This window comes from Scomber japonicus, chromosome 7 (genome assembly GCF_027409825.1).
Source record: "Scomber japonicus isolate fScoJap1 chromosome 7, fScoJap1.pri, whole genome shotgun sequence".
NCBI lineage: Eukaryota > Metazoa > Chordata > Actinopteri > Scombriformes > Scombridae > Scomber > Scomber japonicus.
In genome coordinates, this window is record NC_070584.1 from 7,253,925 (window position 1) to 7,264,704 (window position 10,780).

The 10,780-nt window shown below is 37.0% G+C and overlaps 1 protein-coding gene across 4 annotated transcripts; it reads left to right on the forward strand.

The window, feature by feature from the left end:
• Positions 1-3,467: 3,467 nt before the first annotated feature.
• On the forward strand, positions 3,468-10,502 carry LOC128361951 (kynurenine--oxoglutarate transaminase 3). 4 transcript variants are annotated; one of them, XM_053322546.1, is made up of 15 exons: positions 3,473-3,545; positions 4,498-4,538; positions 4,964-5,054; positions 5,526-5,587; positions 6,500-6,644; positions 7,120-7,269; positions 7,353-7,439; positions 7,546-7,668; positions 7,791-7,911; positions 8,190-8,266; positions 8,354-8,443; positions 8,531-8,717; positions 9,623-9,696; positions 9,809-9,895; positions 10,020-10,502. In XM_053322546.1, the coding sequence occupies exons 3-15, from the start codon at positions 4,965-4,967 to the stop codon at positions 10,074-10,076; spliced, it is 1,350 nt and encodes a 449-aa protein (XP_053178521.1). In that variant the 5' UTR covers positions 3,473-3,545; positions 4,498-4,538; position 4,964; the 3' UTR covers positions 10,077-10,502. The 4 variants fall into 4 exon arrangements, with proteins under 4 accessions (XP_053178522.1, XP_053178521.1, XP_053178523.1 ...); XM_053322547.1 differs by lacking the exon at positions 4,498-4,538 and having other exon boundaries at positions 3,468-3,545; XM_053322548.1 differs by lacking the exons at positions 3,473-3,545; positions 4,498-4,538 and adding an exon at positions 3,563-3,725.
• Positions 10,503-10,780: the final 278 nt, after the last annotated feature.

Here is a 10,780-nt window from a genome sequence, read left to right on the forward strand (position 1 = left end):
CATGTACATACAAGCATCTATGGACTTGATGCAGAATTTAAGAAGCATTGAATTCAAGTCAATAAAGTTTATTATGCCATACATTCCAGTGGAAGAAATACTCAGATTGTTGACTTAAGTAGATGTGGAACAACACTAAAAATCCCTTTTTAGCCAGTTTGGGTCAAGGCAGTGTTGATACCATTACGCCTTGTAAGTTTGAACTAAAGCCAGTGATGTTTGACCTCCATGTTCTATAACAGTATTTACTACAGCTACAACATTGTCCTGAAGATGTTGTGGATTTCTTCTGCAATAATTTCAGAAATCTAGAAAGAAGACCATCACAAGTGCTGACTGGTATCTTGACCCAGATGAGCTTTCCAGTAAATTCAAGGCCATCATTATCAACACTCCCAACAATCCTATTGGGAAGGTATGTACACATATATATATGTATATGTGTGTACGTGTGTGTTAAAAATATAGTTAGCAATCTGTCATTCTGACCCAGTATTACACACAGCAAGCTTTAGTTAAAAACACTCACAAATGCATGTCTTCTTGTAGAAAACTATTTGCACATGACATTCAAAAGATACACAAGTCATTAACAATAAATAACAAACAGTGACATTCTAGTTTAAAAATAGCAGAGTGGAATAAACAGCCTCTTCAATAAACTTGTCTTCAGTGGCTTTTAGGGTAACATTAACACAGTATTTTGTATGTGACCTATTGGTCCAAACTGGGTCAAAGTTTAACCCAGTGATTTTTAGTGTGTAAAAAGACTCAATTACAAGTAAAAGTCCTTTATTTAAGACCTTACTCAAGTTAAAGCACATAATTATAAGCTAGTTTGACATTTTGGGAATTGCACTCATTTGCTTTCTTGCAGAATTAGATGAGAAGATCAAGATATCGATCTTCTCATGTCACTCTCTGCAAGAAAGCAAATAATAATGTATAAGTGTTGATTTTGACTGCTGCAGCAGGTTGAAGTGGAGTTAGTTTTAACTACTTTACAAATATTTTAAGTAGTTTAGTTTAGTGGTTCCCAAGCTGGGGGGTCAAGCCCCTCCAAAGGGTCATAGGATAAATATAGGGGGTCATGAGATATTAGGAGAGGAAAGGGAAGAAGAAAAAACTAATTCTATTACAGACATTTGCTGCAATTAACAATTAATCAATCAACAATTAACCACAACTATTCTGATAATCAATGCTCCAACTAAACACTGCTTTTCATAAGCCGAAAAGGTTTAGAGCCACAGGTTTGATCATTGGAAATTAATTGTATTCTATTGTTTTTTTTAATATAAAATCTAAATCTGAAAAGTAATCAGTAACTATTACTATACACTCACCAAGCACTTTATTAGGAACCTTTACACCTGCACCATAGAGAGCATCCTGTCTGGGAGCATCACCACTTACATAGGGAGCAGCACCACACAAGACTGCTTGGCTCTTAGGAGGGTGGTCTGCTCAGCTGACCTATGGGATTTTTACAACAGGTGATGCAGCTCAAAAGCCAAATTGTTAGGATTGTTAGGGAGCCCAGCCAAGCTAACAACAGACTGTTCTTTCTGCTGCCATCAGGAAGGTGCTACCACCACCTGAAGGCCAGCACAGAGAGGATGAGGAGGATCTTCTTCCTTAAGGCCATGCTACTGCTAAATAAGAAACGTTGCACTCTTGGTGGGAACCCCTGCTGCCGTGAGCTGCTTGTGTTTGTGGCAACTGGTGGTGCTACATCCCATACCCCATGGGTAAGCAATAGGAACCCCACTGTTATATTATGCTACCATAATGGCTCGAACCATGCTAACAAAATGCCTCAATGTTTGACAGAATATAGATTTTAAATATCAAAGACATTTTCTCAAAGTAACTGGTAAATTATGTTTAGGTACTTTCCTTTCCCCTTAGCCTAATGTTGCCTAACGTGATATTGTATAATATTTCTAAATGTATGCATTTAAAATAACCAATAGGTGGTCAATGTCAGGATTAATCAAAACAATAGTGGTTCTATACAAAATAAGCAATAGGCAGCAATAGAATAAGGTATTCATCTAAGTATATATACATACAATATATCTCTCCTGTCTTTCCCAGTGATGTAATGTAAATGAATACTGGGCTTCATTATTCATCATGTATTTATTAATCTTCTTCGTCAGCTATTTGTTTTTTAATTTATTCTAGTTTATCATGATGTATTATTAATTTAATGATATGATGCCATACCACTTTTAGTAAGTTGTGTCTGATGTAGTCTACCATTCATGTCTTTCTAATGGAGGTCAGAATGATTCACTGGGATTGACCTAATGGTATACTATGAGGGAATTATCATCTGGTGTTTGTTGACATACAGCATTCAATACTTTCAGCGAGAGAAAGAGAGAGAAAGGTGGTCAGGCGAGCTAGAGAGTAATTATAGAGAGTGAATGGTGCTGGTGAGAGCAACACAGTGAATCAGAGCAATACCTTAATGTTATTTTATGATTCACAGCAGTTTTGTTCTAAAGCTCATACAGACTCACCATCTCTCTGCTCTGCATCTGTGTGTGTGTGTGTGTGTGTCGGTCAAACAGACACACTGACTGCAGAGGAGCAGCACACAGCAGCGCCTGTAATACCACTAACCTGGACACTACACTACTAATTCTGACCTCTCACCCTGTGTGCTGTTATTGGCTGTCGGATACACACCCAGTGGCCTGAGGTTGCCACAAACAGTGACAGCTATGTTGGCATGACCATCAGCTGCTTGACAAAAATAGGAAGCATGTCTGCCACTAATTGAGCTCAAATAGGACACCTCCCCAAATTAGAATTATTTGCACAGTTCTGTGTATAGTATATGTGTCTAGTCTATATTTGACTTTGCTTTACTTTTGTTTTTACTCATTTTACTGTAACTGTCATTTGAGTACCTAAGGCATTTCACTATACATGTAATATGCCTGGTTTTGACTTTATAAATGGATCAGTGGGTCTACAGTGATGTTCAAAAACACAAAAACAAAGTAAGCAACCATTAACATCACTTATGTAATCATAATTCTTAAAACTACAGGGCTTTGACAAAGATGTGACGTGACATCACCTCAGTGATGCTTTCAGAGTTACTATGTAGAAAGCCCCCTCAGATCAGTCTGCAATGAGAGTGCTGTGTTGTTTTATGTAATATGAGAAAATAACATGAAGGTCCCTGGCGGAGTAGGGGTTACAAAATAACAAAAATCCCACTCTACTGCAGTGACAGTAGGAGGAAAATAACATGTGCGTCAGATATACGATTTTTACTAATTATCATCTTCATTAACAAATGTTTAAGCAAATACCAAAAAAGAAATAATAGTAGTAAATTGTAATCTGATAAGCACTGAATGCGTATTTAGCTGTGCTACTGAAAATACATGCACTGTTTACTTCTGTTTATGTCCGTAGGTTACATGTAAAATTTGCCAATTTCCGACAGTCTTGAAGGCAGCATAACTGTGTGCAGCGTATGACGACATCTCCTCCTCCTCCTGACCGCTGTTTGGTACAGAGTAAGTTGTGGCTGCTGACTTTTAGCTTTAACTTCTGTTAGTGCATTGAGTATTTATTTTATTAAAGATGGTATATAGCAGAAAACCAGCTAGCGGAACAGTTTGTCCACTATGTAGACACAATTCTATTGAGCTACTGTTGGCTAAAGCTAGCTAGAGGGGGCTAGTGTTATATAGACGGTGTGTATTGAGGCAAAATACAGCACATGTCTTACTGACATATATCTCCTGCGTGTCACTGCTTAGGTCGAATAACATAGTGTGACTCCGATAGTGTATTCTTCATTTTTCAATCACTCAGTATCAAATAATGACATTGTATTTACAGTACAATGTGGTCTGCAGCTGTGACTGATGTTACTCACTGGCGCCATCTACTGTTGCAAATTTGCAGGATCAGTCAACCTGAATACCAAACATTGCGTGAATAATGGGCCTAATACTATTCTCTAGACTAGAGCCTACTCTGTGAAAACATGCAGCTTTATTCTAAATCATGAGCAACATTTGAATGCAGCAAAGGCCAGAAAGGTTTATGAAGCCTGCAGTATTACCTACAAACATGTATATCTGTATGTCTTTTAACTTTTCTACAGCTAAATGGATAGATGCATGCTTTATCCTTTTACTTAGCGTTTATCCTTAATGCAAACATTTCATTTTCTGGCACAAGTTTCCAACAAGTTGTTTTTTAATCTATTACTGTTTTTGTGTTCATGATTTTTGTCAATAAGATAAGATTTTGGAAAAGCAACTCGAGATACAAAAGTTTACATTTATGTTTTAAGTATAAAACAAAACAGAAAAAATAGAAAATCACTTTTGAGAAGCTGGAACATGCACTTTGTGGGGGCCCTTTCCTACCTATCTTCTCTTTTTCTACCTACATTTTCTGTTATTTGACTAATCAATTAACAATCACTAAAAGTTTGAGTCTTATTTTGTTTCCCAGAATCAGTATGGAACTCATCCCTCATGCAACTGACTAAAGAGGTACAAACATATAACTACAGAACAGAATAATTCAGATATGAATATGCAGTGCTCTGCTTTTGTAGTTGCATTGCCAGATTCAGTAGTTAATGTCTTGTCTATCTGTTCAAACTGAGCCTACTTTATCAAGTCTTTGGATCAAGGTAAACCAGTAATTCATGTTTAGACTGTCACTCTGCTCTCCTTTTCAGTCTGAAATATTTTTCTTCAAATGTATATTGAAAAGTGAAGTAATATACTCTCTCAGACCTATGGTGATTTTTGTGTTAAAGTAGGAGACACTACAACTCAGCTGCAGTTAGATTTACATGTAGTGACATACAACTGAGCAAACATGTATAGAACACTAACTATTAACACAGAAGTTCATAAAGAAAAATGATTATCATCTATTATTCATTCCATTTTCGTTTCTTTTTGCACAGCATGAGCATAGCACGACAGGTCCTGACTTGCTCAAGATTTGCATGTCACTCAGCTAACATACATTGCAGAAGAAGATTTTGTACTTCGCAGGTAAGTCCACTGTAAAATCCTTTAAATTAAGATCATCTGTGTAATCTTTTGTTTGTGATAAACAAGTTGTCAGGACAACCATAAATACCCATAAAGGACCATACATTAGGCACTATTACAAAGGTCTAGGATGGGTGTTGGGTGCACATGAATAAAACGTCCAACCAGTTAAAACCAACAGAGTCATAGCATTGTGTCATTGGAGAGTTTTCGGGTATTGCAGTCAATTTATGCAGGGACATACAGACAGACACCATAGTTACAAAACCACAGACCAAAGTCCTTGTATACTAACATACAGTGTGAGCTTAGAGTGGTTGATGATTGTTTTAGTCCTACCACACTGCTTCTTCTACAAGCAAGTAAGTACAGTAAGGTAGTTAGCAATGCAGAGAGTGCTAAACATTATAATGTAACTGCAATGAATAAGACGTTTGGTTGGATCTAATGTGTCTTGGCTTTGTGTTGCAGCACACAATGACGTCACGGCACACAAACTCCAAAAGAATCGAGGGACTGGATAAGAATGTCTGGTAAGTGGAAGAATAAAGCATGTTTCCTTTTGATTACAGGCATCTGATCAGATTACAGTTTTACACGATTGTCTTTGTCACGTTAACGTTGAAAATCAAACTCTCCAGAAACACAATGATTAGTGTTTGAATATAGTGTGTGTACCTGGATTTTATTAAACCGAACAAACACTGAGCCGTGATCTGTATATTGTACATTGTTGGACTCTGCAAAACAATGACATAAAATACATTTATAAACACCATAATTGTAAGCAGGATGGTCACGAAAAATGTTGACTGAGGATGACTTTGCAACATAGTGTCTGTCCCCAGAATTTTTGTCCTCCTTTCTTCTTTTAATGCATACAGTGATTCATTTTGGGTGTTGATGGTCAAAATCATCTTTAAAATCGGGAATATCTGTAAATATATACCGATGGACTGTGGCACAGTTAAATTAGCTTCTTATAAGCCACTGTCACCATCCACTCCTCTCCACATCACCACCACTGCGCCATTTATGTAGCACAGTTGCACAAGCTGATTGATACAAATGAATAAATATTGATGCTATATATTCCACCACATCTCCTCCTTTTCATAATTGATAACCAAGAAGCAAGGAAAGCACATATTGGATGTGATGTCTTAATGTAATGAGTTTGCTTCCAAGGGAGTCTTTTTGGAGCATGTTTGGAATGAGTGAATAGCTATCAATTAAAGATAATAAAGGCTTAGATGAAGGACCACAAGTGGGAGGTAATGTAGTAATGGAGTTTTCTGTTATTTTTGCCCACAATGGAAAAGCCAGATTACATGTGTTTTCATAACCTTTTATGACCTTTTTGATAAAATGTGCTCTTTGTTCTGATACATACATACATGATCTCATTGCAGTCCACTAATAGTTTTTTTTTACTGTTACTTCAGGGTGGCATTCACTTCTGTGGCAGCTGACCCGTCAATTGTTAACCTTGGACAAGGCTATCCAGACATCCCTCCACCTTCTTATGTCAAGGAGGCACTAGCGCAGGCGGCGACAGTGGACAGGATGAACCAGTACACCAGAGGCTTTGTAAGACTCATTAACTAAAAAGCGAAATTCATCTTGTTACGCAGCTTTATCGTATCAAAGATTTAGACTATTAGGGGTGCTTTCATTTTGACCCTCCATAAGCAGGTGCTGAGCTTGCATACTGCACTATAAAAACAAGCAATAAAACATAAAAATCATTACTGCTACAACTAGTAAGCTGTCATTTTGAATATATAGAGTGTTTATCTCAGATTTGGACAATGTTCAAAGAAATGTTATTACAACAATCACAAACAGCAGTTGATCATTTGGTTACTGGCTGATCTCCCAGTCTGATTTTGTGATTCAGAGGGGAAGATGTAAACTGTTTATGTTATCTTGTATCCACCAACCACTGAGCTCTACTGTGCTCACCGTCTCCGATTCCTTGAAATATTTGCTATGCTAAAAATCCACAATATGATGTATGTACTGTCTGTTTTAATGTAACTTAAATCTTGTGTTGATACAATAGGGTCACCCGTCTCTGGTGAAGGCCCTTTCTCAGGTTTATGGGAAGGTCTGCGGACGCCAGATTGACCCCTTTAAAGAAATCCTGGTCACAGTAGGCGGTTATGGTTCCTTATTCAGCACCATGCAAGGACTGGTGGAAGAGGGAGACGAGGTACGGAGATTGTTTTCACTTGCTGGGTCATACTGATGTGTTTACCACAAACTTCCAACATGAACCATCTTCATTCTCTTTAGGTCATCATAATAGAACCTTTCTTCGATTGCTATGTGCCTATGGTGCGAATGGCGGGGGCCAAACCGGTGTTGATACCATTACGCCTTGTAAGTTTGAACTAGTGATGTTTGACCTTCATGTTCTATAACAGTATTTACTACAGCTACAACAATGTCTTGAAGATGTTGTGGATTTCTTCTGCAATAATTTTAGAAGTCTGATAAGAAGACCATCACAAGTGCTGACTGGTGTCTTGACCCAGATGAGCTTGCCAGTAAATTCAACTCTAAGACAAAGGCCATCATTATCAACACTCCCAACAATCCTATTGGGAAGGTATGTACAGTATATATATATACACTCATGATGACTATGAAATGTAACAAAGGTACCTTTCCGTACAGTTGAATGCACCAGTTGTGAAGTGTTCTTTAACAGCTTCCATCATCTTCCTGCAGATTTTCACCAGAGATGAGCTGCAGATGATCGCTGACCTGTGTATTAAACATGATACTCTGTGCTTTAGTGATGAGGTTTATGAGTGGCTCATCTACAAGGGCCACCAGCATATCAAAATTGGTACGTTTTTAATATACTTTTATGTAAGTTAAGATTAGACTACTGTAGGCCTTATTATTAGAAACAAAAAAACCTGCCCTGACTAGCATTTATAGTGCTTATTTGCTATGTGCAATATGTTTAAATAAGAGTCCAAGTATGTATTGAGGATTGCTTTTCAAAGAACTTCCACCCAAAAAAAATCTGTTACTGGCCTAAAAAAAAAAGGTCAGACGTCAAACTCATTTACGCTTTTAATTTCATTGAGTTTTTACTATTATTTCTTTCTTTTAATATAGCCACTCTGCCTGGCATGTGGGATAGAACAATTACTATCAGCAGTGCAGGAAAGACGTTTAGTGTTACTGGATGGAAGGTGAGGAATCTGTGGATTTGAAACACCATTTCTAACAATCAATGATTAGTTCATGCACATCTAATAATTGAACGTTGTGTCTCCTAGCTTGGCTGGTCTGTAGGACCTGAGCACTTAATAAAGCATCTTCAGACTGTCATGCAGAATACTCTGTACACCTGCCCAACACCTTTACAGGTAAGCCTTCAAACCTTTCATGTATGCTCAATGAAATTGGTAAGAGAAAGCCAAAGTAATAGCTTGTCTATGTCTGTTTCTCATCAGGAGGCTGTGGCACAAGGCTTGCTCCTGAACTATGATCTGATGGGTCAACCTGAGTGCTACTTCTCCTCACTGGCAGAAGAACTCGAGGGGAAGAGGGACCGTCTGGCTGCCATCTTACAGGAGGTTGGAATGACTCCAGTCATCCCAGAGGGAGGCTACTTCATGCTCGTAGATGTCACATCTCTCAGTGAGTTGTTGCACATTTAACGTAGTGTTGCTTGCAGTACCATTTTTGTGTTTGTTTTTTTGTTTATCTTGTATCTAATTTCTTATTTGCTTTAAGAAGTGTTGTGCAAGGCCACACTAGCAGCGCTGTGAGGTTATATACTTTAGTTCAGAGCTAAATGGTAACGCCATAATATTTAATATGCTCACCATCTTATCTTTGCATGTTAGTATGGTAACATTTTGTAATTAGCACTAAACACAGAGTACAGCTAAGGCTGATAGGAATGTCTTTAGTTGTGGAGGTATTTGGTCATTAACCAAAGTATTGGATCTGGTGATGATGCTTGATGAAATGTCAGGGATTCCTTGAATGCTTCAGTATTCATTGACTGGGATCATGGATATCTGCACCAAATTTCATGGCAATCCGTCCAACCATTGTTGAGACATTTCACTCAATATCACAAATGTGAACTAATGGTGTCTTTTGAGGAAAAGTCAGCAGATCTACAATATCATTAGGATTCATCTTCTGGAATATATCAGTATTTTAACATAATTTAACAGCAATACATCAGTTATTTAAGTGTTGACCAAAGTTGTAGACTGACTACACCATTTTTGTAGTATAATATACATTATAACGTATTATTTAAAAGACTTAACCCACAGACATCTTCAAGAATACCATTAGACATATCTGTGTACTTTAACATACCCTTACTATGTAAATAAATTACTACAGTTTTGTTATTGCTTTATATTAATAAATAGGAGAGGTGATTTAATTAAAGAAATGTATTACATTTAAGATTTGAAACTTAATAAATCCTGTTATTTTACCATCTTGGAACTGGATCAGCAGTGGAACTGGCTGTCAAAATCCACAAGTGAATATTGACTGCTGCTTTGTGTTCATTGTAGATCAGGATCTGTCACATGTGACTGATGATGAGGCCTATGACTACAAGTTTGTAAAGTGGATGATTAAAGAAAAGGTAAATTAACAATATGCTACCCTACAGTATGCTTTTTAATGGTAAGAACTCACATTGCAGCCATTCAGTTTCCACTTGTTTATTCCTGTCCTTATTAATATGTTTGACATAGAAACTGGCAGCCATTCCAGTCACAGCGTTTGTTGGAGATGAGTCCAAGAAGCAGTTTGAGAAATATATTCGCCTTTGTTTCATTAAGGTAAATACAAACACTGATTGCAAAAACATAACTGATCTATAATCATCTCTTGTAATGCTTTTTTCCCCCTTTTTCTTGAGAAAAACAATATTTTTATAACCTTGTATTGTCTTTCTCTTAACAGCAAGATAGTACTCTTGATGCAGCAGAGAACATCTTGAAAAACTGGAATAAGATTTAATGGGATGCAGTGTCAGAAGACTTGAGGACGTTTAGACTGCAACATACTGCACAAACTGGAAATGGAGAGAAACTGGACAGTTAATTGTAAAATTATTTGTCCAGACTTTGAACTGTATCCTGTTTAAAGGGAGATGATGATGATCCAGGTCAAGTGAAATGAATCCTTTTGGCAAATGATGGGTGTGATGTGAGATAACTAGTGTGGTAACTAGTGAGGTTAGTTATTTATCCATTTTCACACAGTGGATAAATTATAAACAATCCCTTATTCATTCCTATTGTCACTGGTACTGTTTGATTTAATATTGTTCATTATTTTCATAGAAATTAACATTAGAGACATAAGAGTGAAATCAAGGAATTGTTTTGACTTTGAACATTCTGCTGTAATTTTTAAAATTTCCAATAAAATGATTCCAGACAGTGTTGAGCCTCTTTGATGTGTAGACATACAGATTATTAATGATGGTATCTGCTGCTTGCTCTTTGCAAAAAATAAAAAAAAAAGAAGTAGGAAAGAAATAGGCCTGCTCTATAGGCTATCTACACACACCGCAGGCTGGTAGATGTGTTCATATTGAGGTCATGACTTGTCTTCAGCTCATTATAGTGTATTGATACAGCTGGACAATATGTATAAATATTCTTTTGATATAATATGTGATAAAAGGGCTTTATAAAAGGATTTTCCTAATTAGACCA

Excerpts from the sequence above, each read along its gene's own strand:
- LOC128361951 (XM_053322547.1), top strand. The coding sequence starts at position 4,965 with ATGAGCATAGCACGACAGGTCCTGACTTGCTCAAGATTTGCATGTCAC. Across the intron at positions 7,669-7,790 it reads CCAACAATCCTATTGGGAAG|ATTTTCACCAGAGATGAGCT; the intron begins GTATGTACAGTA and ends ATCTTCCTGCAG. Across the intron at positions 8,444-8,530 it reads CCTGCCCAACACCTTTACAG|GAGGCTGTGGCACAAGGCTT; the intron begins GTAAGCCTTCAA and ends GTTTCTCATCAG.